General features: G+C 42.7%; 1 protein-coding gene across 1 annotated transcript; it reads left to right on the top strand.

The window, feature by feature from the left end:
• The first annotated feature begins 798 nt into the window (after window positions 1-798).
• On the top strand, window positions 799-27,252 carry wnt7bb (wingless-type MMTV integration site family, member 7Bb). Its single transcript, XM_031863086.1, has 4 exons — window positions 799-1,392; window positions 5,718-5,944; window positions 22,007-22,278; window positions 25,609-27,252. Exons 1-4 carry the CDS (start codon window positions 1,310-1,312, stop codon window positions 26,086-26,088), a joined length of 1,062 nt encoding a protein of 353 aa, XP_031718946.1. The 5' UTR covers window positions 799-1,309; the 3' UTR covers window positions 26,089-27,252.
• Window positions 27,253-27,828: the final 576 nt, after the last annotated feature.

The raw sequence follows: 27,828 nt of genomic DNA, 5'->3' as shown, positions 1-27,828 counted from the left end.
GGGGCATCTCCGTGTTCACTGAGCCCGAGCAGTTAGCTCATTCATTCCGTCCCTTCACTCTGCATGGCTACATTTTTCATGGTACCCTCTTCATTTACAATGACTTGAGCCTGCAGGAGTTGAGTGAGAGTCACGATGCTGAGGCGATAAAAGCCCTCCACTCACTAAGCTCTGCGACAAAATCTCCCCAAGTATTTTATTTCTTTGCTCACATCCAATCTTAGACTGCTATTTGTATGCCTTTTCCACCTTCAGCAATCTTACAATCTGAGAAGAATATTATTCAATATCACAGCAGGGGCACAAAATGAATATTTGAATATTATAGGGTGACAGCCATCAAATAGCATCAGAGCGCAGCAGACAGGCATACAGAGCAGACATATTATAGACGCCTATAGCAATAATATAGTTTTACCACAGGAAATAATAAGGTCCCTGAAACTCATATCTGAGTAGGCTACCGCAAATATGTTTTTTTTTTTATGTTTCTAAGGAAATGTTATTGGAAAGCATGTTACAAGAGGACGTAATACTGTACGTTTAAGATTTATTTAACAATATTATAGGAATATCTAAGGTAAGGACATTTCTTTTCAGCGGGATAATGATAAACTCACTTTTACATAGACACGCATACAGACATATTATGCGGATAATATCTGTCATATTACATGGAATTTATTGCGTTAATTTGACACCAACTTGTTGATTCACAACGACACATCCTGCCAGAGAAATGTGCAGATTTTTTATTTTTTTTTGCACGCGGAGCTGTGATGATGGTGTTGTGCGTGAGCAGCCAGCGTCTCTGTTTATTTTTGGCTGGATGGTGGGGTGGTGGTATGTGTATGTGTGTGTGTGTGGGGGGGGGGATATGATGATGAATGAAACCTCCCGCACGTCCATCGGGGATCGGATCAGTGTCACCCTATTGTCCCGCTGTGGCAAAGTGGGCGGATAGCAGTGTCTCTCCCTGCCCAATGGCAGGCACGACTCTCATGAGAGTGGAGAGAGGCACTTTTTCTGCCATGCAAAATCCCTAAAACCATCATCATTCCGGCCGGGAACCCACAGACTGTGTAACAGCCTCCGCCGCTGAGAGATGACAGAGCCAATCTCAGCGCACACACGGCCCTGGGAGCTCGGAGTTGCGTAGAGCCACCGCACCAAAGACAAGGAGACGCACAGCACCCCTTTTTTAATTTTGTGCGAAGGGGACTTAAAACCGGGAATTAAGGGAGGCTTTTTTTCATCCCGTCCGCGTCGTCTGAGTCTATCCGATCGTGGCCATTTGCTCAATGTCATCATGATCATCTTCTCGTCGCGCAGTGTACTGCTGTCTGTCTATTATCCACAGATCTTCCTGATCCTGACGAGTGGCAGCTACCTGTAAGTTTCAGCCAATTAACTGGGGTCCTTAATTAACTTCAGGGAGTGCGCGCGCTCATCTTCAGCTATACAAAGACGCACGGTTTTTGGTTTTGCTCCCGTGCAGCTTTCCTACCGGACAACGAGCTATTTATTTCCTTTCCCCCCTAATCATTAAGAGTCGGTTGTGAGATGAATATCTTTAGTTCTTGGAGATTCATTTGAAGTTGTTTATATTGTGTCATCGGACTGTTACGGCGCAGGGAGCAGGCGGCGCAAAAGTGCAATTTACCAGTAAATGTGATTTAATTCGAGGATCATTTTCATACACTTCCTAATGACATGCAAGCGCAAACTCAGTATACCCATCAGTGGAAACATCGCCGGGAAAATGACCCACGTGGGAATAAACTAATTAGGTGAAAACCTGAACGCGCTAATGTGCCGTCCGCAGGCGGATGAGCGTCTCTTGTGAGTAGTAGCAGTGGTGGTCTGCATCTAGCTGTAAATATTGTGAATATTTTACATGATCAAAAAACATTTGGGTGACTGCTACATGGATTCGTTTTGGCCACAGAGTGGCAGAGATGTTCAAGACAATTGGATGCTGAGAGTCTGTCTTTTCTCTCCTGCGAGGAGAATTTAACACAATATGGGCACTTTTTAACGCATGATGCGAGCACCGTCAACCTGTCTGAGCGTGTGAAAGATTATCTCTGTGCACGACCCCATCTCTGGTTACTTCTCAGCATTTTTTTACGTTATCATTTGTCCCTTTAGAATATTTGCCTGCAACATGCACTTGATTAACACCATAATGCGCTTCGGCTTTGAATTAAACGAGGATTACTCTCGCAGGAGAACACTGGCTTTCTTTAAGCGTCCAGAATAATTACTCACCCATGCTCCCTTGCTCCTTTCTCTGCTGCCTGGAGACCCCAAACCTGATGCTGAAATAGATGTGGTTTTTGGTTTTCTGTTAAAAGTGGGCTACACTTCTAAGTATAGCAATGGCATTAGAACTACATACCATTGTTTGTTTGGATTATTCAAGTGTGTTTTCTGTTGAGCATTAACCACAAAATACATGTTTTGAGGAGAACATTTATATTTCTACGGGTTCAAAATAATGCAATGCCCCTTCCTCAAAGCTTATGTTTTCTTTGCAAAATTTGTTGAGCTGTGGGCGACAAATGAGCTGTCAGCAAAAGGATCTGACCATGTAGAGCATTTGGGCTATTGCACACCCACACTCCAATATCCAGGGATTTCACTTAATGTTCCCATGGCAATGATTTGACCGTTTTCTTAATATTATGCATGGCCTAGCCAGATATAGTTTTAGACAGACGCAAATGTGATTTTGTTATGAATGAAACCCCTTCAGTGCACTGAGGATCTTATTTGTTAATGAGCAGCAAAATAGGAAAATCATATTCAGCACGAACATAACAGTTAATTTTCTGCTCTTGGAAAAAAAGAAGAGCATTTATTCACTTGGTTTAGTTAAGTTGTGTCAGTTTTGAGAGTGCATTCCTTGGTGGAAGATGCATGCCCGGGAGCTTAATAGTGTGTCAGTTGTGTTCAAAGTGCTCCATGTGATGGAGTAGGTGGCTGTGAGCACGCTGTATGCCATGACGTAGACTACAGCTTCTCTTAAAGCCAAACTACCCTGTGATGGGATCTGTAAGCTCCTCACCGCTCACACCGAGACTGCTTTTGATTTTTTTTTTATTCTTTTAAATCACGTTTTTCCAAAAGAAATGTCTATTGTGAGGTCAAACTGGCCTCTGTTTCTGTGACGTTTAATGTTGGCTGTTTAAGCGTGACGTGTTTTCTATCACGTCACAGGTTTTGTGTTTAATATAAAAGAGACTGACCCATGTTTTGTCAAAAATAAAGATAAATATAATTTAGGATATGAGATTTGTGTCATGCGTAGGTGTCAAAGCCCTTGTGTGCACAACCCGTGTATTGGATGTTCAGCAGATCACATGTTATGTACTTGACAGTATCTGTGCAAGGCAAAAAAAAAACTGCCACCCGCTTTGTAATTAACAAAAAAAAAAGAACTACTTCATCTCTCCATCACAGCTGCAGTAAAGCCACCAGCGATCACTCAAACACTGCAGTTTGCGTCAATCTATCTATTAGATACTCGCTGTAATACCCAATGTATGAAATCATACTTCAGAGCTGCTGCTGGCGGTCTATCTGATGGCAGATCTGTGACCGTGGGTGAGCTGTCCCCAGGCCGCTGGCGTACACACAGCGTATACGCTAAGCAAACAGAATCTGTGCACTTTGATGATTTCAAGGATTTAAAAGCTTAGCTCTGGAATTCTCTGTCTGGTGTTGTCTGATGGTTGACCGTGGTAGACTGCGATTCTGCGTATTAGCAGGTGAATGACGTGAGAAAAAGCCAAGAGGGGGGGAGTCTCTACGAGTTCTGTTTGCCAGAACAATGTGCAGTTGTATGCGCTTGTAAAGTGGTGCACTGGAACATCAGAGATATAAAAGACTCAAATGTATTTTATTGCCTTTGGATTTACATAAACAAACCAGTTCCATTCACTCGTAGCATTTATTATGCAAGACAGCGAATTTCTCTAGTTGCACATTACTTGTCTTAATGAGCATGACCTTTTTGGTTTGCACAGACTTCATGTCATTGTTGCCATGAACAACCACATATACAGCAGAGGGTCAGAAGGGTTCAAGCTTGTTTAACAGCAGTGAGAGACGAAAGCAATGTTTGCTGCAGACGCTGAATGCAGCTGTTGAATTTTTTGGATGAGTTGTTATGTATTTTTGAAGCGACAGCCTCCAAAATGCTTATGCTAAACTATTTTTTAGAAATATAGATCTCAGTATGTTTATTTTAACTGAAGAAATCTTAGTTCAGTTAGGTTTTATGCTGACTTTTACAGCAGAGATTGCAAAATCAACACAATGGTGCTTTCCCCTTTATATAGTGTTGTGTGCGTTCCCCTGACTGCACCGAGAAGACAGAGAGAATGTGTGCAGTCCTCAGTCTCGTAACAGATACTCGCCTCACTGCAGTTAGGATTTATTTCAACGTCATGTGTTTGAAATTGAGATTCGTGTTTTTCTGTCTTTGTGGAGAAATTCAAGTAACCAGCGGAAAGGGAGCACGATTGTCCAGAGGGCGATCTAATCAATGCTCATATCTTTGCTCTTAGTCAGGGGTCTCCCACCAAGATCACTGTGAACTACGATCCAAAGAAACCGTTGTGTCTGTTCTCAGTGTCTCTCCCATTCTCACTCTTCTTACGCTGCCGTCGCTTTTCGCTGACACACAACTTGCCTGCGTTGGTTTGCCCCGTTTGTGGTGAAGGCCTCTGGAGTTCGACGTCATACTTCAAAGCTGCCGTTTGCCGCCACGCTCGTTTATGGCTCCCCGTCCCTGACGTGTTTGAAAAGTATGTATCTACATGGTTTCGAGGGCTATAAACAAGAGTCGTGGAGATAGTCAGCGCTTTGTTTAGCTGTAATCTGTTTTGGCTTTCTCCGTGGCTGCAAAGCCATCTTTAACACATGTTGTGATATTATCACAGAGTGTGATCAGATATAACGACATCTCCCTGAAGAGAAGTGAGTAGGACGGGTGTCGTTTACTATGCCGCGCATTAATACCCTGCAAATTAGGACGACTAGTGTTGAAAAGCTTACATATTTTTCCATGCAAACCAATCTTAGGATGTGGCTAAAGTAAAAGCAGTCTCTCGTGAAATTTATGGGCAGCACTTTACACCCTGAATAACTTTCAAACATGATCACACAAATCATGAAAAATTATATTTTGCGTGACATTTGGTTGAAATTTGAAACCTGCATCTACATAACGAGACACAGAGAAAGTGTATATGCTGTACATACTATATTTGCGTAAGTCTGGCAACCGTTCACGCTTGTTACCTAACAATTAACATAAAACCCCTAATTTATTGTTTAAACTTCCCCCATCCAAACCAATGTGGAGTGGCGTTGTCAGTAGTCAAATAAGCATCTTGCTTTCTCTCTCTGGGCTGTTTCAGCAAGTTTCCCTTGTTTTATGTTGGATGACATTTTCAGGTTTTGGATTGACCTCTAATCCACTAAACAGCCATACTTTCATGTCGTACAGCTTTCACTTCACTACGGAACGTGCATCAATCACCGGTTGAGTTGAATCCTGTTCTGGAGCGTCGCACATAAATGAGCCAGCCTGACCATCCTCTGGAAGTTCTAACTGAGTCTGTGTTTGCGTGTGTCTGTGTGTCCGTGGATGTTTGTGTGTGTGTACGAATGCGTGTGCGCGTGGTGTGTTTCTCTCACTTCGGCAGGGCCCTGTCCTCGGTGGTGGCTCTGGGTGCCAACATCATCTGCAACAAGATTCCCGGGCTGGCACCTCGCCAGCGGGCCATCTGCCAGAGCCGCCCGGACGCCATCATCGTTGTGGGCGAAGGCGCCCAGATGGGCATCAATGAGTGCCAGTACCAGTTCCGATATGGACGCTGGAACTGTTCGGCGCTGGGAGAAAGGACAGTCTTCGGTCAGGAGCTGCGAGTAGGTCAGTCTGGGTTCTATCACAAATGGGAAAAGGCACAGTGCACGCTTGTGTTTGCATTTGTAAACGTGTGCTCCTGCATGGCTGTCCTTATGAGAACCTTTTCAAGTTTTAGCTGTTAGAGTGAGGATTCTTCTGCCAATACTCACCTATTTAATTAGCAGTTAGTTAGAACTAGAATTCAATTTAGGTTTATGTGTATTCAAAGGTTAGTTAATTTGTTGAGTTAGAGAGGAATAGCACAAAATACCCTAAAATAGATAATATCATATATTAACGCAAGGAAGGGCCACACAAATAGGCATTAATACAGGACACTACTTTAGTGTTGCAAATTTTCAGACAAATTTGCAATCAACCAACCCCCCCCCCCCCCAAAAAAAAAAAAAATCAACATGCAACAAAGCTCAAGTTAATGGATTTCAAGTGTGCGTCGTTCACAGCCGATCATAACACATGACAGACATGGATTGCTACTTGGATGTTGTGTGAGTGCGGGATTCAAAGCATAGATCAGAGACTTCTTAGAGCTGCATGTGCTCCCTGATCACTGAACGATAAAGAAGCCGACAATGATAACGCCAGTGGCCTTCCTCCTGAGGAGGGAACAGAAATTACATTTTACATGTTTCAAGCCATCCTATTTTGTCAGTTTTATGAAACAGTACAAGAAGAGTATCAAAAATGTGGTGCCAGCCCCCGACCCTCTGAGCCCCATGAAATATGGCTCTTCACAAGCCAAAACCAAGCTGCACACATCACACAGTCAAAGCTCAAACCAGTAAAACACAGTCTCTTTGACTCTCTATTGTATAACCATTCATGTTGGCATTGCTCAAGAGAACTTCATATATTCCAGCCCATCTTAGTTGTCCTCCTTTCAATTGACAATGTGTGTATTTCTCCAGGGCGCTCTGGTTTCTGTTGATGTAGGTTCTGCAACGAGACCGTTGGTTAGCAGCATGCCGACCATCGCTGGCCATGCCAAAGTTATGGAAAAGCTACCGAAAGGCACTGGAGGCCTAATGGGGAAAACGTATGGTTGAAAAATGATATTGCAAATAAGGAGACAACTATAATGGTGTTATTGCAGAGAGCGCTTGTTGAACCAAAAATAGATGGACACATCTGTTGTTAATTGGGCTAAATTGGTCGTGTCCATGCCTGGCTGTGCACATACATGCAGACAAACATTTACATTTACGATGCTTTTGTTTGAGAGACTTGGCTCTCCGCAAACCTCTTTTGCGTCGTTTTTGTTTTACAGGGACTTTTATATATTTCCTTTCATTCAGGAGATGCTTTGTTGCCATTACGTTGCGGTCGGGCTGTGCATTTAATCCGGTGGCTCTGTTAACAATCACCCCTCTTAAGGAGTAGCTGAATTAGCTCCAGCTCTCTCTCCAAAAAGCATTTTTTCTTTGTTGTGAATGTGGCGCTTTCTTATTGTAATGGGGCTCATGTTGTTTTCTTCAACACTCAACATCCCCTTTCCTCCTCCTTTTGGTCTGTTTTTTTATGCCCTTTTGAATGGCGTAGAGACTTCGGAATGATATTAGGCAGTGGTTCATCAGAAGCATCTGTGTGTCTCCTCTGTATTTTTGTAGGATTGTTGTCCGTGTTTTTACGTATTATACTGTTAAGCAAAGTACTTTGTAGGATAAGAATCTACAGTTAGGGCTTCTAATTCACATAGTTCTTCTTCCCTGATGGGGATTGTAAACATTTTCACTCATCTTTGTGTATTTTGAGGCCATTCAACCCAAGTTTTCATCAGTGATGTGACATCGACATCTCATAACGGCGTCATCTGAATTTCATGCCCGCCTTCGCTCTTCTGGTTTGGTTTCCATAGTCGATCTACACAAATAAATGCTTCATGCGCCCGCGCTGAGCACATGAGTGTTGGTGTCCAGTTCTGGTGAGAGAGTGATGACTACTGGGCCTTCCATGATTGTCCAATAATGATTGGACTTTGGGGCCTTCTCAAAAAAGTATTCCAACGATGACGTCTTCTTTCAGACCAGTGTGGAACTTGATTTTGCTCCTGGGTTTTACAGAGACATTATTGATTAGGGTTTTTGTTGAATAAAGAAAATAACCAGCGAACAAAAGACTTATTTTCCTTCTGTATGACAATCATGACAAATCTGCCGAGATTGGAGCGAGAGAGATCATGGCTCCATGTGTGTGTCATTGGCACCCTGTGGTCTCACTCACAGTACTGTAACTTTGTTCTTGATAGTTTGTAAAGACTGTCACAGAGATCCAGACGCGCCTGGTTCTTCCTCTCTCCTTCAAGTGAATAGATTTACTCCTCTGTACAACGGGGGCAAAAGGGAGAAAACGTTGCATCGTTTGTGCCTTTTGACTGTGTCGGCATATTATGTGAAACCCATAGCTGTACCGAGGCGCACACAGCAGCTCTTTGTCCGTCGGGTCGGTAGACTCGTCTAAACAGAGGCTTGTGCTCTATAGTTTTGTGGGTTCATGGTTTTTGAAGGTAACACAATAGAGCTTCAAGTGCTAAAAGCATCAATAACTGTAAAAAACAAATTGAGTTCAAGTGCATGTTTTGCATTTGAATGATATTTCTGTCAATGAATGCACTGGCAAAAAGACATATCGAAACAACACACACAAACATTCACACACAAAAATAATTGTTCAATAAATGTGTTTTTGATAAACTGGTGAAAAGCAAGACAAAAATTCAGAGATGAATAATAAATTAATTCACTGACTGGAACATGCACTGCACAGAAAACTAAGCTGTATTGAATCGACTTGAAGTGGATTGAGAAATCCTCTCACCACCGGCCATTGTGTCATTCTGGAGACATGACATACGGCAAATCACGTCTGAGCTCATTCTCAGCTGGTATTTTAATGTTACCTGAGTTAGTTTGTTGTTTGATATATTGCGCATTTTAAGTAGTCGATGATCTGCAGTAAATTATCTGATGATTGATTACAACTACCATATACGCTTTAAGACAAGCCAGCATATTTGGGCTACCACAGGATACCACACACACAATGCTTCATCACCGAAGCTACTGTGAGTATTTTTTTGTATTGGCACAAATTTCATCATTACTATGGATTTATATTTGATTGATGTGGGGGGCTCATCATTTATAATACGAGGAGTCATTAAACAAATCACTATAGTGTAACCATATCATATCTTTTTAAACAAAACAACCGTGGAGCACTACGAACATGTATTCCTTCATTTAAGGCAGCTTTCCTGGGATCTCAACTCTCTTTTTTGACACAAGTCAATTTTACTGGGCTGCCGTGATCAGAAAACATGTAATTCAACTGTTGAATTTGGGTCCCTTTTCTATGTCACACACACATACATGATAGGGGAAGTGTCTATAATGATAGTAAATCAGGCTTGTTTTAAACAGCACAAAGCATTGTCTGGTTATCTGCAGAGTGGCAGTGTCCTTGAATGCGCTCATATTAACTGCATGTTTTTTGTGTTAGTGTCGCAGCAGGGGTGACGTTATCGAGTTTTGCCCCCTGGAGCCTAAATCCTGTGTTAAATAGAAGTAGAAAAATGATTAAATATTTTGACCCTAGTTTTGTTCTCCATAAACTTTAACCGAGTGATAAGATAGACGGCTGGATACAGGCGCATGGTTGCTATTGCATCTTGGGACAAAGCTCTCCACTGATGTCGGTGGGAAGGCTGTTGGTCGGGATCTGACAGTGCTCGTTCAGTTTAGCAGTGTCCCACTAGGTCATCGTGGGAGACCGCACAAGCCACAGCTACTGCAAAACTCCACTGCCAAAAGTGGGCGATTTAGGGTTTTCTCTCAACACCTCACTGTCAAACTGCCATCAGCTGGCGCACAACATTCTCAGTTGTGATAGTTTCCAGTGTTTGTTGCTCACGACTGAAGATGTAACCATGTTTTCTGATCACATCTGTCTGTATTATGGAATTCTCTAGTATGGCATATGAAATCATGGAATACACCCCTTCAGCAAAATGTTCCAATCCCTTCTCCGAATCTGCAAATTCCCACATCATCATAATCAAGTGCAGGGGAAAAGATATTCCCGTTCCGCTCCCATTTAAGTTTTTCATTCAAATCCCCCAAATTATGAACACTAAACCTTTCCCCCCGCTCTGTGATCCAGTCTTAGTTTTGGACTGGAGGGAGGAGATGTCGGCATTTCTTCAAGAACTGAAGATCAGCCGACCGCAAGTCTAATGCATTCTCTCTGTGCTGCCGGCTCTTGGAGGCGGTCTTTCTGTTCTGGAGCTTCTCCATGGTATTACATTCGCTTTCCAAGACAGCACACATTAATAGTTGGGTTATTGAGCATTACAGAGCCTGAGATATCTTCATTCAGCAGAGGTGATTCAGTTTCAAAGGGTGTTCATTTGATATGTATTTCACTCTTCTACTGTAAACAGAGAAAGTGTATTCGGCTCAGTAGATGGCTTCTGCTGGCACCTTCTCCGTTGCCTGAACACAAGACTCGAGGGTGGATGGATTGATGGAAAAATGAAAGCATCCCCATTCTTGTTGCAGATCTATCCCTCGGCGGTTCCTCTGTTTTGCAAGGAACGCTGGCTCCCTCATTATTCGCTAATTGACAAATTGGAGAACAACACCATAAACTCGCAGCGAGACTTGAAACTGGCAATTTAAGTGCGTCTCTGTCTCGTCTGCAGAGGCAGATTTAGCGGTCCTCTCCATGTGCCCTGCTATGGTGTTGGCATGAGCTGGTACTTTCAGTCTGTAAAAAATGTGGGATGAATTATGCTGTGCTAACAGAAATGGGTGTTATTGAGTGGCTGGTTGCAGTCTATCAAGAAGTAATAATGAAATTAGAGACAAATCCGTCATCGAGTCAGGAGGAAAGGAGGGGGCTCCGGGACAAGAATGGCAAACGTGGTCAATCCTCCAATCATAATCCTTGGCCTGGTTTCTGGATGAATCATTCTATTTTAAATATTTCTGTCAGAGACTGATCCCAGGGCTGTGATTTGTTGATGCCGTTTTATTATGCGTATTTAAGTGTGTTCACCCACGCATGAAGTGCATCGAAAGCCCCATGTGGTTTCTGTTACACATCTCACATAATAAGTTGACGTGTCTTAGATCCAGCCAGTGTGATCTTTGCCCCATACCTCAACTTTTACACATGAACAGTACTACGCTGTTGGTGCTTTATTTTCCTGTTACATTTATTCTATTATAGTAATCAAATCCACTATTACTGTATATTCCTACTTTTTCCTTCTTTAATGTTATGTTTTGACTTGACTTTGAAAAAAAAGCATCGACCATCAGACATTCCTTCGGTAAACCAGCAGTAATAGAGATGCCCTTCACTTAAAAAACCTGCTTATGAACATCTTACAGCTTTGTTCAAATTGCAATGCACTTGATGTTGGCGATTAGTGCTTGAAAATGGACACCTTTCAACGGCTACACTCAGCATCAAAGGCCAACTCTGGCCCTCTTGTCATGAAAAGGCCTGCTCTGGTTACTCTCTGTTTGACTTTCCAGCCAGTTTGTCACCGTCCTGATTCACGCTTTTCATGCTGAAAGAGGTTTCTTGTTGTCCCGGCAGTGAAATATAACAAAAGTTCAATCATCCTGCCTCAGGCCCATTGCACAAGAATAGATGCAGCACTTGAACAGGTGAGCCTTTTTGTTGCAGGGGAAATACTGCAGTGTTTTAATTTTTTTATTTTTCAGCAGCACCAAAACAAACTAAATTGAACTGTTGTTTGAAGAACACCAAATCAACGAGGTCGAATTGAAGGCAAGACATTGTTGTATGAATGCTACTTTGAAACAAAAAAGGCTTTTCAGAAAAGATGCAAGGAAAAGTCTGTTTTGCTCTGTGACCTACATCATGCCTCTCTTCCCTTTTGCTTCCTCTTCAGTTTACTCTCTATCTCTCTCTCTCACTCATTTACCTCACTGACTTGTTGCCCCAAGCTGTGCATCATCACTAGAAACTCTCGGGATGAGAACAGGGAAACTGGATATGAAATGTCCATCTGAGTAGTTACCAAAACAAATTCAAGTATGATCAAATGTGGAGGCTTAGGCTTTAAGGGAGGAGAATAGAGGGTGTGTTCGTGTCTGCATTCCCCCATCCTCCTTCATGGTATCATCTCCCAGCCAGTCACTCCCTCTCTCCCTCCCTCCATCCATCTCCCCTTGGACGCCCAGAGTGTGGTGAAGGCAGTGGGCGATCCACCTGCCAGGACTTCAGGGCTGCAGGGGCCAAACCAGCGTCTAGTCAGATAAAGGATGTTCAAGTCAGCAGGTTCATTGAAAACCACTTGTGTGGAAAGAACTCCCGGACAGGCACGTACTTGATCGGGAGCTGGAGTTGCAGGACTCCCTTCGAGCAGAGCTCCCTCTCAGAGGAGGGGAAAGGTCACTGCAGACAGACATAACTCATGGCTGAGGTCGATTTTTTTTTTTGTATCCCCAATTTAAACAGTGGAGGAGGATAAGTGCAAAGAGGACGTGGTTGATAGAAGTTTTGGGATTTTGGTTTAGAGTTTTGCATTGCGTACCGTTTTTGAAAAAGCTGAAATTGATTAAATGTTTTTGTGTTTTCGCGCTCGGACACAATGTGTCAAAGACAACAGATGCACTGGATTTGGTGTTAAGTGTCTTAAGCTATTCTGAACTTCACCCCACACTCTTGAATTAAAAAAAAGAATCGTTGTGCCGACCCAATTGTCACAGTTCTGAAGACAGCTCTTTGGCATTTCAGACCTCTTCCACCAATGTTATAACAGGAGACAATGGTCTCACAGCAGCTTTCATAGGAGTGCATACAATTTAAAACATATAATAAAAAGTACAGTGGCATTCGTGTTACGATCGTCACATTGTGTTTGTTGTTGAAGACTTAAATTAGCCATTTGTTTGCTTTCCCCCCAGCATTTCTTCTCTCATACGCTGAACTACCAGCTCCTGGTTTGAGGACAACAAAATACTTGCAGATTATAAACGCATTGGCGGAGCTCCTTCCCCTTCTCGGAATCAGTTGATGGTCATTTGTGGTGAAATCATATCCCAGCAGAAAGCAAGTACAACATCACAGTCCAACCTAAGGCTAATAGTGAACGGACGAGGAAATCTATTCAAATGGCCATGTGGTTCCCCTCGTGCTTTGTTTCCTCATTTTGTCAAAGTAAAAGGAAATGCAAGTTGAAATAATAATTTCGACCAGCTGAACTTGAGTTAAATGTCAACTACATGATAAACATTGTTTCTTTGAAAGCAGTCGTACAGTGTAACTGTAGCCACCTACACGATCAACCCCATGCTTATTCAACATTTAGAGGAGAGAGTATTAATCTATTAACCCAATATATTTTTTTGCTTCTCGTATTTATATATATATATATATTTTCTTCGCTTTTTCAAGGAAGCCTCTCTCTCTCTCTCTTTTTATGTATATATATATATATATATATATATATATATATATATATATATATATAAAAGAGAGAGAGAGAAGAGAGAGGCTTCACAGTTAAATTCTTCCTCAAAAAAACGACGACGTTACCCTGTTTGACATATGAGCTTAGTGAGTTGGCTATAAGTGTTATACCCAGGACTAGTGTAATAAAGACAGTCGAAAACTCATTCTTCAAAACTAGGGGTTTTTCAAGAGCACACAATTGGGTACTTTGACACTGGTGAACTCTCCTAAAGTACCATCAATCATCTCACTGCCGCCGAGGTTTTTCCCTTTGTGGGATTAGTTTCTCGTTAGTTGTACACCCTTCAGGCTCATTGTGGTTATCGACTCAGATATGTAATCTTTCAGCTTATTCCAAGTAAAGATGTTGTCATTACCGTAAAAGGATGCTATATTGAAAATATCTCTGATGGATTGTAGTGCCAAGCTAACAGCAAAACTGCGGATTCACTCGCAGGCAGCCAAGTACTTGGTGCTATGCGGATAACAGCGTGGAAATGATGCGTGCATTGTGTTATGGTGGAACGGTGGTGGATAAAAGGCCTATTTTTCAGCCCATCATCATGTGGGTAGCTGTAATCCTCTCTGCCCTCCTCTGTGTGAGTCCAGAGAAAACAGAGCAGTCGTATAAATGTGTGTAGTGTGTGTGTGTCCCGATGTGTAGGATGTTTTCCCCTAACTTTTATCAGATAGGGGATAGTCTGATGTGTTGCTGTTCTGCAGTGTGTGGGCTGTGGTCATCAGGGCTTGGTAAAGGTCATCTCTTACTCCTTTTCTCCCAATTTTTCGCCTCACATCCCCTGCCCACAGCATGTGTCTGTATCTAGGGTGGGGCCTCTCGTCCTACGCGACCAAACAGCGCTATCATCGCCAGGCCCCTTGTTCATTCATCAGCTCTGCCTCTGTCTCAGACTGTGTGGGTGTGTCGGGAGCTGGGGTCCCTCTCCTTTCCCTCACCCCTCTCTCTCTCTCTCTCTCTCTCCTGCCCACCCACCGTCCGTCTGCTGACGTGGCCCGGGGTTGTCCCGGGCCCTGGCCCTCGGGCCCCTGTGTGTGTGTGTGTGTGTGTGTCGCCCCTCCCTGCATCGCTACGTTATCGGTTGGGATCTGCGTCTGTCTGTGTCTGACAGTGCCGCTAGACGCAGGAGGAAACAGGATGCGAGAGGATCAACTGTAATCTCACAGTGCTCTTTGTTCCACACAATCCCAGGCCGATCACTGTATTCTCTACACGCAGGGCTGCCACTGGACATTTACATGTGCCAACAATCACACCGCTACTGGCCCACTTAGGTGAGAGCTCAGAGAGAGAGAGCGAGAGTTGGTGGGTTTCGAGGCAGAGAGACACTGGTGGGAGGGAGAGGATGTTAAGAGACCTCGAGCTTTATTTGAGGGTTTGATGACTATCAACGAATATGGAAACGTTAGATCTGAAAGTTTCTTTTGTAATGAGAAACAAAACATGTCATCAGTGGCATATTTGACTCGCTGATTATAGTGATGATGATAATGATATCCTCGATAATATGATGTGGGATTGATTTATATCTCAGTAAATATGTTTCCATTGAAGATGAAATTGAGGAAAATCCTCAACTCTGTCCTCAAATGAACTTGATGATTACCGTGTGCAGCACATACAGGCCTACATTTCTAGATCTGAGCAGGTGAGGTCCTGATTTCGGTCTCATTATTAGGATGAAAGGGTAGGAAGAAGGATTTGTGCCTGTTTTAGCAAGTCTCGGTATTCAGTGAAAAAGCTTTATCTCCACCTCAGGGAGATCAGGGAAGAAAAAAGGATGCTTTTCAGATGTTTTCTGCCAGCCCAATTTTCTATGCCTGGGAGGCAGCTTACTTAGATTCTCAGCGTTTAATACCGGCAACGTTAAATACCCTCATAATTGTTTTAGCTTTACTGCTCAAAGCCCTCCTTATTATATGAATCAAACTCGGGACCCTACAGTAATCGGCTGTGCCAAAGCGTGTCACTTCCCCAGCTCCATGATGTGAGTCCACTGAGACTGTGGAGCCTAGTTCTGGTAAAACAATATTATTTTATTGTACAGGAACACGGCTGTGCTAATTCCTCAAGCTGCAAACCTCACGGACCACAACTTTGTCTATAATTTGCTGGGAGCATATGTTCATAGCAACGGTACATAAAGCGGAACGGAAAACAGTAGTAGAGAGCGCGTTAGTCAGTTCAGTGATTGGTATACAAAGCAAGGGGTTTTCCTCCAACTTTCTTCCCCTTCCATGGGGCCCTGGAGACACAGTTTCAGCGCCGGCAAGGCATTGGTTAGAGCTTGTTTTCAGTGTTTTGGGTGTCATAACATTATTATACATGTACTGTGTGGAAAATGTCCTTTTTTTCATAGAGTGTGCATGAACTATTAAATACAATTAGTGCTGACACAATGCCAAGAAGTATCTCAGATTTCTATTTGATTCACTCTTTTGTTTCAGTTTGGAATTTATCACGCTGTATAAGTTTTGTTTTTGAAGAAGAGTTGGGACTTTCTCGGCTTTAGGATTATCACTTTATTTGGAGAGTGGAAGTGCAGCAAGGCAAAGAAAGCAGCAGGGAATTAGTAGAAAAACCTTTAACAGGATTTAGTTTAAAGTTAGTGAACCTACATGCAGCTCCAAAATTTACTTTTGTTATCTCCCTGTCCACCTTAAAAATATAGTTGGTGGGTAATTGAGGAGAACTGGCGGCTCCGCTGGATGAGTCCTGTCCTGTTTGTAATATATATACTGTCAGTCAACATCACCACGAGTGTAGAGACCCTCGGCCACCAGCAGGTGACACTTTCCCCTTTGTTCACTTTAGTGCCATTTGTCCGTGACAGGATGTCCTTGTGCTTAATGGATATGAAGTTACAAAACTCCTGTGTATCGTTGTGTTGTTGAGATGTCATTTCTTATGCAATCCAGTCCTCCTCTGTCCCCCGGGTGTGAGTGCATGTCCGGGATGAGGGGGCCTTTAAAAAGCTTTTCCCTTCACTGCTCCACCAACAGCCTTGGCTTGTGTGGAGAGGCCATTCAACTGCACTGCTGGGCTCTGCCGGTCTGTGAGTGTTGTGTGTGTGTGTGTGTGTGTGTGTGTGTGTGTTTTCCTGTTGCTAGACAAGACCCCCACCAGTATTCCAGCCTAAACTACTTCTCTCCAGCCCTTTTTCAACTGCTAAATTTCTTATTCTGTCCTCTTATTGTAATACATCCGGTCCTCCTCACCTTTGCACTAAAAATGTTGTAGCCTATTCGTGCTGCGGCACTCTTACAGCATGCTTCACTGCAGCTCACATAGGCCACAGACCTTCTTATGCTATTGTGCAACCAAGTTTTGTAGCGAACACAAACAAGGAATTTGAATCTGGTTGTCATGAGATTTCTCAATGCCAGAAAATAAACATTAACGTACACAGCTGACAAACTGTATTCAGAAAGTATAAAATGTAATGTGCTGTTTGCTGCCCATTTGTTGCCTAGAAAATGGAGTAATTGAGTTTAGATTTCAACCCTTTATCTAGATAGGCATCAGTGTCGCTGCCAAGGCGTGGCTGGGGGGGGGGGGGGGGCATGGCCACCCTGATATAATTGCCGGCCCCCCGTCGTGACTCACATATGCATAAGATGATTTTAAACTTGAGTAGGCTTGTTCCCAGTAAAGTGAATAAAGCTTTATATTTGCCTTTTTTAGGAAAAGGACAACTAGCCTCTTTGAAGAACAACGGATCGCCTCACACATGTGTACACAGATACATAACATAACACATTAAACTGCAACTGACAATGTCGACTGTACTGGTATTAGTCTATGCACTTTAGATAGGAGGTAAAACATTAAAATAAGAAACCAAAGTACATTGTGCGATTGCCTAACTCTCATATTGACATCATTTTCAAATATACTACAACAGCATAATATAATTCCTGGAATGTAGTCATGGCCCTTGGTTTTGGTGTGCCACCCCAAGACTGATGCGCACAAAACAAAACTGTCTTTGGACTGTTTTCTGGGACGGAGCAGTGGCCTCCACAGCCCCGTGTCCAAGTCCATTCAGTATATCTTTTCCGTTTCCTCTCTTGTCAGCAACATAGCCTGACCATGGCCTGTGAGCGGTGAAGAAAGCGAGGCCCGTTGCGGTCAGCGGCAGTGTTACTACATCAGCTAGCCTATACTACACCAGCAGCACTGCCTGTATAGTGTCGTCGGTTGTAAATCTCCTGTGCTGTGTCATGTGAAATTTGTCTAGCGGTGTGCATGCCTCCGGCTCTAAACACAGATTGCCGTTTTAGCGGCGAGCCACTACATCCAGAGATTTATTTTTGTGTCCCAGTTTTCGGCAGGTTGGTCAAAAGACACGATGGGCACTGCAGTAGGGGCCGCTGTCCAAAGTGGTGTGGTCAGGTAACGTGAAGGCCAAGGCACTCTGAGTCAGTAACTTTCACTACAGCTCTGGTTTTAGCCCCAGACACAGGCAAATAGCAGGCTACTTTGTGCTTATTTATGAATGCTTGTACCTGTTCTGAGTGAAGCAAGACTCATCTTCTTCCTCCCTACTTTCTTGGATAGTGTAGCAGACACTTGCCACTAAACTCCATTAGACATCTGGTTTAATATTCCCCCATTCTTCTCTCCTGGATGTTTCCAAGTTCATTGAGGTTTTTCTGGTCACTCCAATTTTCCACTGGCAGCTAGCGAGGCTATCCCAGGGTGGTTCCTCGTGGAGGCCTGTCAGGACTCTGGGGCCAGCCTCTGTAGGGCTTTCAGCTGCTGTTATGGGTGCTTTTTCGCCGTCGCTTTTCATCAACCACATGGCTGTTCAGCAAACCAGGGCCTTCCTTTCCTGAGGGTACAGGGTTCAAATTGTGTTGCACACACAGCATCCAACACAAGAGCATTGTTGTTGAAATACAGAGTTTCCTGCTAGTGGTTCATATTGATATATTTGTTTTGTTCGGTGTATTTAGAATCTTTGGGTTTTTGATTTCTATCTCCTTGGGGCACCAAAATGCATTCTCTATTCATCATGTGTTTCTACTTTTATTCACACATAATATGATTGAAGAGGTAAAAGGGAGATTGAAGGATCCATGCTAATGGTTATTTACACCCAACGGACAACATATTGTCTTCTTTGGTTCATTGCACAAAGAAAAAAGATAGCCAGAGTCCCTTGGCTTGTGTAATTGGCTTTCATTATGGCCAGGCAGAGCCTTGGCAGTGCCAGACCCACCAGGGGGTGTCAACCAGCACAAGCCCCATCATCATCATTTTCCCCATGAGCAGCACAGCTCAATGGGCCCAGAAATGGGCATGCATCTATGGCTCAGGGAACCACCCTTTCTCTGGAAACTGCCTTTATCCTGTTTTAAACATTACAGTGACGCTCTGTTTGTGCGTTTATGTGCAAGTGCGTTTTTCTAACAGTGTATGTGTGTGAGGGTGGAGGGTAGTGTGAGTGTGTTGTGTATTTTTTATTATATGGCCGGTCACTCAGTATCTGCGTGCATGTGCATGCGTGTGGATACAACGTACATTATGGTTGTGCTCCACCATCCGTGCATGTATGTGAGGTGGGGGCAGCAGTTACCACAAGCTGGTGGGGCACAGCTCTGCTGCTATCCAAAGGAGCAAGTGGTTGTGAGTCAGTCCTCATCGGGCAAACCTGTGGCCGTGGTACTAGCGCTGCAGCACCAGTGCCAAGATAGGAAATTAACAGTGGCTTTTGGGGGTAAAACGTCTGTGAGAGTTCAGTAAATGCCCCTGAGACTAGAATAAGAGGTGCAAAAAATCCCTCTGAAGAAAAAAGAGGAAATGAAATGAAAAACAGCTGCAAATGACTGCAAAGAAGCAGTTTATTTAAAAGTATGTAACACAAAGAAGCTCTATAAAATCAGGCAATAAGCAAATAAGTATGTTTTGCTATGCTGCTTTATGTAAAGCTGTCATGCCAAGGCTGGACTCCAGCTAATGCTAGCAGCTTTGGTTCTATCTGACCACACTGTCTGGGCCCATTAAATTGAGTAAAATAAGCAAATATTTTACATTTAGTAACTTTTAAAATTGTTAATAGATTGTTTGGTCAGGGAAAATTACACAGGCCACACTGAGACATTTTTGTCTTTCATTTCCTTATAATTTGCACTTTATTGTTGTACTTTGCTGCTGCAGATGTAAACATTTCCAACATTTGCTCATTTTAGGATATTATTTCTGATGTTGGTGGACTGTGGGTCCGTCTGATAGTTTATTTGTTGTAGGCACTGAATGTTTACCAGATTTAAAACTGCTGCAGCTCTTTTTTGCACTCTTTTGTATATTTCTTTAAACACACATTGCACAGCTGTCACATTTGACACGTTTGAGCATGTGACAGCCAAATTGTCCAATACAGTGCACTTCAATTTAACGGGTTCATATTCACCAAAAAGTCATCAGAATTTGTCAAGAATGAATACAGCTCTTTTTACTACACCTTACTTAAAAACATATCAGTTTCTGATGAATCTCTGATTCAAAAGGTTTCATACATCCTTTGTTCTTCCTACCCAAACATTCTGAAGTACATTAAGTCACAATGTCCAGAACCCTGGCATTGCCGTTTAGATCTGTAGAACATGATACAGTGACGTTTGTTGCCAAACTGATCCGACAAGCTTCTTTGCTATTTCTCTGAAAGCCTTTTGAGGAAATGATGAATCATCAAGTAGCTTTCTGGTTCTCTGAAGTGCAGAAAATACAACATTTTACCTAGAGAGATTCAAATAATTGCAACTAGAGTACATTACACAACATAAGACAAAAGTCTTATAAAACATTCCTCTCTGCTCTGCGGTCAGCCTTGTTTCTGCTGCTCAGCCGCTTCCAGATTACTGCCAGTTGAAGGGAGACCAGGGTTTTAATAGCCCACAGTCTGTTTCAGACCATGGGAGTCCTTTTAAGCCAGCCCCCCTGTGGCCATTAGGACTCTGAGATATTTAGAAAGAAAAAGGAATGGTATGGCATAGTTTTTGTCATCGACCTTTGACTAAATGTGGACCGTAGTCCTTCCTTTTCATCTCAATTCCATAATAGAACTATTATTCGATAACGTGACTGCATGATAAATATGGCAGCGCTCAAGCAATTAGCAGATCAACAGAAAATGGATCAACAACAATTTTGATAACTAATCATCTTTTAGGTAATTTATCAAGAATAAATGTCAAACATTTTCAAATTTGACCCTCTCATATTTAAAGATTTGCAGGTTTATATTATTCTAAATTGAATTGGTTGTTGCAACAAACCAGGATATGAAAACAGTTGAAAGAGTTGCTTTCCTTTAAATGTTTTGGACGGTGTTCATGGCGAACAGCTAACAGCTAATGGAACACACACTGCTCAGTACATCACTGCCACACAGCCGCTGCTAACCTGACCGACATAAGATGATAAGTTTGCTTTTGTTTTTGGGAAGATTGTATGACGTGCCTTATGCAAGGACTTTGAGCCAATTGCCTGCATACATCACCACTTGTTTTTAAGTTTGAATGAAGTGCGATTTACGATGCCTTCCAGCCCATTACTGTCTAGATGGGGGGGGTTTGCCAATTGTGGGTTGTATTCATTAATTACACAATGCAGCAGTGGTTGTTGCAGACACACCTGGCAGAGATCTACCCTCTTCTAAGTGCACCTTTGTAGTCTAACATTTATTAGTAATAGCAGAAACGGTATGTTTTTTAACTTGATAACATCGCATTTTGCACTTTGACCATCATTAAATTATTAGATGAAAGCACAGAAATAACATTACACGTATATGATGTTCACACAGCAGTACTTAAGTACAACACACAGCATAGGTAAAACATATTTAGATGCCCATCTTATCTTGTGCAGTCTCTGTACCGTCAGGCTCTTGCTCCCTTCTTGTCAGTGAGCAGCGTGAGTGAGACAGCCAGACCTGCAGACCCCAGCCGTTTGCAGTGTGGGCAGCAGAACAAGGTGCTCCTGTAGAGGAATTCAGCACGTTGGACAGCACCTAGACCAGCTCTCCCCACACTGGAATCCCAACACTGCACTCTTGCAGACCGGCCCCAAGGACTTTGCGGTCGGAAATGTGACCACATTTCTTCCAAGGTGCAGAAGGAAAGCTGTTCAGGAGGGGGAAGGAAATATCTGTAGCCTATCAAGGCGATGGAGCAGACTTGAACTTTCTCTGCTGTTTATCGAGGTTGAAATCTCTGCTGCAACTCATTATGTGTCAGGAGTGGAGTGTTGAAAGTTTGCTGGGCCGAAGGAGACCATGGTCAACATTAGCATGGCTAGCATTAGCATTAGCATAAGTACATACATATATACAGTACTATTATCATGTAACTGTGTCTGATATGACACATTTAAATGAGTCAATGGTTGTGGGTGCTAAACATGTACTCACTTGGTTTTGTATTTTGCTACAGTAAAGATGAATGAAGTACTGCAGCTTCATTGTGGCAGTTATCTAAAACAATCTACAAAATGGCTTATATGTCATCACGTCCCACAATTTCCTAAAAAAAAAAACATTTTCCCTCTTTCAGGCAGTCGGGAAGCAGCCTTCACCTACGCCATCACAGCAGCAGGGGTGGCCCACGCCATCACAGCAGCGTGCAGCCAGGGCAACCTGAGCCAGTGTGGCTGCGACCGGGAGAAGCAGGGGTATTACAATCAGGAGGAAGGCTGGAAGTGGGGAGGCTGCTCGGCTGACATCAAGTACGGGATCGAGTTCTCTCGCCGCTTCGTGGATGCCCGGGAGATTAAAAAGACCCCACGCCGCTTGATGAACTTGCATAACAATGAGGCAGGGAGAAAGGTAAAGAGGATTTTCATCATCTCAAATGCTTTGCCACACGTGTTTTTTCCACGGTGATCAAGAGAGAACAACAGCAAAACCCTTTTGAATTATTTGATTTAATGGTTAATTTCTAATATATTAAAGCTTGGATCAAATTTTTGAAGTGTTGGCCATCATACCTACCAGTAATAATGACATTGTACTCACTAAGTTAACTACTGAGATCTAGGAATGTGGTGACAGTCAGATGGGGCAAGAAACACATGAAAGCCAAAGTGTCCATTAAATGTATCCATCATAGACATCATTTTGACGTATCATACTTGCAGCAGAATTTCCTAGACAGTGAAGGATTATTACCAACATTTTGGGTGTAATGAAGCGGAATTATCCTTTAAGTGACACGACATTATCTTCCTTTAAACGAAACATTGCATGACTCGATACTTGACAAACTTGATGCATACATGCGTTTGTTAATGTGTTCCTTTGCAGAAAAGCAAACAGTCGCAGATAAAGAGCTACAAGTCACACAAAGGACTGCGATTGGCTGTCCAGCTGCTGATTGATTGATCACCTAGTCAGCCTTTCAGCAGCTTGTGTTGCTTGAGCCAATTATTGACATATCTTTCCATTCCAAGAGGGCGTCTTATATTTCTGAGAGAGTCCGTTGGCAAACTCCATCATGGACATGTTTGTTAGCTATTAGTCATCTCCGAACAGTCTTGGAGGAAAGAAACACAGAGAAAAAGAGTGTGAGAGGTAAATAAAAGAGAAAAGATGATGTTATGTTGACAAATGGATCTAATTAATAACTTGGGCTTCATCGTGTCCCCTGGGACAATGGGGCCTGTACAGGGGTTGCCAGATAGAGCACTGCCATCATCTCTTTACAGCTCCTTTCATGGAATTATGAAGTTTAAATTCGGGAACAGGATATTATTGCAGTTCTCCGCACAATAGCAAAACATGTCACTGCCATTTGACTGTGTCTATTCAGGGTGTGAAAGCAGGCCGACAATGGCGGTGTTAACACAGCAGACTGATAGGGTGCTGGCATGTTGGACTGCCAGGGCTGGAGTTGGCACTGTTGCTGTTCTCACTCTGGGGCTCGGAAAGTCGCATTCTAGGAGGGTGTGCAAAAGACAGATTTCCTCTTAGCTGAGACAGTAAGAAGCCAAAATCTCTATTAGTTATTAAGGTCTGAGCCTCTGAAACATTAGTGTTGCTCATAATCCATACACGTGATTCATCTGTGTATTTGTTTTAGTTCATGGGTAGCTCATGGGTTCTTTGGTAGCTTTCCATTTTTTTCTCACTGTCACGAAACTGCTGCTGATCACAGGTTAGTGATTTCTTCACGCTGTTGGCAGTTACCAAACAGCTTCTAGTGGATTACCACCAGGCTTTGGAGCGGAGTTCAGACTGTTATTTGCATGTAGCTCTGGAAAACAGACCATGCACAGATTCGACCAACAGAGACACATATCTGTAGCTCAGTGTAACAGTGCATCACATCCCATGTGGATTTTGCTTGGATACGAGACACTTGAAATGACCTTGGACACCAATCTATCGAAGTCAAATTAGCTGATTAAAATGATCCTGGTTCAGATGATGGAGGAAGTGGTTCCTCCAATGGGACCCAGCTGAGATTGTGTTTTCTAATCACTAATAAGAAGCATCGTTGAAACAGAAAACTATAATTACAATAGATTCCGTGACTGAAAGAGAACACTCAGTGAATCACCAGATCTCTTTCATCTCCCATCTGGGCTATGTGTTTGTCAAGTGATCTTTAGATGGGAATCTGGTCATATTGGACTAATTAATAACAGATCAGAGGCTTTGATGGACACAGTTTAAGTAAATGTTTCCATGCATCTGTCAGACTCCTTCTACCAGGCATTCCTTGTGGTTTTTGTGCCTTACATTTTTGGAAATCCTCATTCTGAATCAACATGCGAGGCGAGATTGACAGCTGACCCCGGCTTTTATGAAGTCGGCGGAGCTCATGTTTTTTCAATCAAATGTCCTCAAATCTGGGAAACTGTGACCACATGAGTCCATGGACAAGACAGACAGAGATATTGAACAACTCTTGTGTACATTTCATAAGTGTCTGATAGAAATGATGACTTGTGCTTCTGGCAAGGCGAGGTGCCAGGAAAAAAAGCTGCACTGGAAAAATGCCCTGCCAACCAAACTTACATCTTATACAACAAAGGCACGCTTCGTTCGAGCAAATCGGGGGATCCTAATTTGGTTAAAGAAGTCATGTCAGGATTATTACAGATGTGTTAATGTGACCAATTCGAACTCAACCCCCTCTTTTCCTCTGTGCGTTTTCCTTTTAGAACAGTTCAGCAGAAAACGAAGAGGGCACAGTTTTTATTTTGAGGTTTTTTTAGTTCCTCAGTACCACGGAGCAAAGGATTGACACTTAAATTATGACGACAGCGCACAATATTTCCCATATGCCCCAGGCTTAGGCCTCAAGGAGAAGACATTCTGCCCTGTCTACCATATGTTGGACATAACCTCAAAGAGAAATTAAGTTCAAGACTGAGTAAAGGAATACCCTAAAAAAAATGGACATTATTGCATTTAAAATGACTCTTTGACTAAAAGCATCTGAATCTATAACTGTGATCTACTTTAATGCATGTGGCAACATTTTGCTTTCTTCTATTTATCACATTATTTAAGCAGTCAAATAAACCTCAAGTCTCTTGTCCAGCCGTAAACAGTGAATTTAGTTTGTTTCATTTAGTTTTCATGGGTAGTTTTCTTTGTCATTGATGTGGTTTGAGGAAGGTAGACAAAATTACAGGATGGAATATTACCAGTAAGTGCAATTTCCCCTCCCTCAGGACATGCAACTACATGTCATCGTGACTGAACATTCTGATATGCTTGGATTTGGCTAAGTCACAGAGATCTGTCACTCGGCACTCAAGCTATTTTGGCAATTTAATTTAATGACTGGGGGCATAAATGCAGTATAAGCCACCAGCACAATCACCGCTCATTAGAAGCATGAATACAAGTAAGAAATGTTGCTTTGTCAGCACAGTTTTTACACAGACAAAAAAAATCTAATATCTCAACATGTAGTTGATCTGACATTTGTTTCCATTTAAATGGTTGCACAACACAAAGCTAGCATTTAGCCAGCCTCTTGGTAAGACTGTATTCATTAAAGGGAGAGTGTGTAGGATTTAGTGGCATCTAGTGGTGTGGTAGCAGATTGCGACCAACTGAATAGATCTCTGCTCAGCTACTGAGCAATCACGACTGTATTTGCTGCAGTTCTACAACGGCTTTGTTTTCTCTTTTACTCTCCAGGTACTAGAAGAAAGGATGAAGCTGGAGTGCAAGTGCCACGGCGTCTCGGGCTCCTGCACCACCAAGACCTGTTGGACGACACTTCCCAAGTTCCGAGAGATTGGCTATGTACTCAAGGACAAGTACAACGAAGCCGTGCACGTGGAGGTAGTCCGGGCTAGCCGACTGCGCCAGCCCACCCACCTCAAGGTGAAGCAGACTCAGGGCTACCGCAAGCCCATGGAGACGGACCTTGTCTACATCGAGAGGTCGCCCAACTACTGCGAGGAGGACGCAGCCACGGGGAGCGTGGGCACCCAGGGACGCCTGTGCAACCGCACCTCGCCACATACAGACGGCTGCGACCTTATGTGCTGCGGGCGGGGCTACAATACACACCAGTACACCAAAGTGTGGCAGTGCAATTGTAAGTTCCAATGGTGCTGCTTCGTCAAGTGCAACACGTGCAGCGAGAGGACGGAGGTGTTTACCTGCAAATAAGGAACTCAGTGCTAGAAAGTGAGGCTCCAAGGACTATTTGAATGAAGAAGACTCAAGATAAAAGTGTGACGTGGACCAGTGACAGATTTTGAAATAAAAGGAATGGAACTTTACGCTATCAGCTCTTCATGGCATCGTTTTGCACAGCAGAATCTATCTAATTTTCTTTTCTGAAAGTAAATGCTAAATATCAGTAGGTAATACCCCAGAACTTTACTGTCACATAGAGATTGTGCTCATGTACTGATGTACCCGCAGTGACGGTGGGACTGCAGGTAATGAATGACGCCCTCGTTGGGAACTGTGCTTTGTACTCTGGGATTTGTGATTGTTAAATTCAAAAGAGACTCGTGTGCATGGAGAGGAAACACAGTAACCTGGGAGTTGATCAAAATGACAGCAGCTGATGAGGGGTGACTGGGAGAGATTTGTAAAGTCTTTGATTGAAAACTTTTATCGTATTTTCACTAAAGGGGAGCAAAAGTGAATCTTGACATGAATGACCCCCCAAATTGGCTGGGGCTTATGTTTGTAGAAATGAAGAACATTTTGTAAGTACGGTGCGTTGGGGTGCGCCAAAATCTGAGTGGAGAACTCTGTTAAACCCTCTGCTGCCAACTGGAATATGGTGGAGTATGTTAGTTTTCCAGTCACACTGGAACTGTCTGTTCTGAACACTGAAAATAAATTGTTTATTTATGTTATAGTATCTTAAAACGAAGCACTAACGGGTAGAGATGTCTTTTTTTGTACTAAGTGTAAAGAAAAATACTTTTTAGAAACTCTGACTGAAAATGTGTGTCTATTAGAAAGTGACCCCAATCCCTAAAACACCTCATCTTTTCTTTAATCAAAGAAAGAAAAAAAAAAAGGGTTTCATTGCTACCGGTGTGTTGACACGTTCACGTTCAAACACCGTGGTTCTATTTTTCTGTAGAATAGTTTGTTTGTAGTCCTTTTCCCCACAAGCAGTAACATTTATATGGATGCTTTTGCAATTTCAAACAATTGACAGTAGCAAGAAAACTCGTTGAACTGCAGAGATCCTTCCTCAATTCATTAAACATGAAGCTGATATGTTGCTGGATGTGTTGTCGAGTGCTGCACTGATATTTTCTTTTCAGATGCGACTCATGAGAACTAAATAAATTCCCATTTGACTCAGTTTGGCAGTTCATTGCTAAAATGTAGTTGGAGTTGAACCTGCAGTCTGCCTTTAATTTAGAGAGAGACTCGGTTATTTTCAAAATATCTATAGAGCTGTGTCAGTGCTCAACCATGCATAACAGCAGAGATAACAAAGCCCATACAATATATTATTATTATTATTATTATCATTTGAGCTGATGTGCTGCCAGGCAGGTGTTTAAAGTACAAGTATAATTTTTTTTAAGTTAATACTATGGGCTAACTTGGGTCTGAGAATTTACACTCACTTGTTCTCATCAAGGTTAAAATAGTTTTCTTCTACTCAACCTTAAAGGGCAATTCCACTTTATAACAACTGGGATATTAATTTAGGAGTTTTGGACATCATTTTAGTTGGTTAGAATTAAATTGTACTCACCAAACGAATTGCTGAGATCTGGTAAAACAGTGACGTCGGACAGACCCAGATTATCAAAACCACTTTGCTGGTAAAGACAATGAGCACGCCCAACATTATAATGAGTGCACAGCTACAGCTAGTACGGTTGGTCAAAGTTGAACCAGTCGGTCAACTATTCACCCTTTGTTTTC

Source organism: Anarrhichthys ocellatus, unplaced genomic scaffold, assembly GCF_004355925.1.
Source record: "Anarrhichthys ocellatus isolate YVR2014 unplaced genomic scaffold, GSC_Weel_1.0 scaffold2, whole genome shotgun sequence".
In the NCBI taxonomy this organism is placed as follows: Eukaryota; Metazoa; Chordata; class Actinopteri; order Perciformes; family Anarhichadidae; genus Anarrhichthys; species Anarrhichthys ocellatus.
Note: the sequence above shows the minus strand (reverse complement) of the source record. Positions and strands in the feature narration are given on the sequence as shown.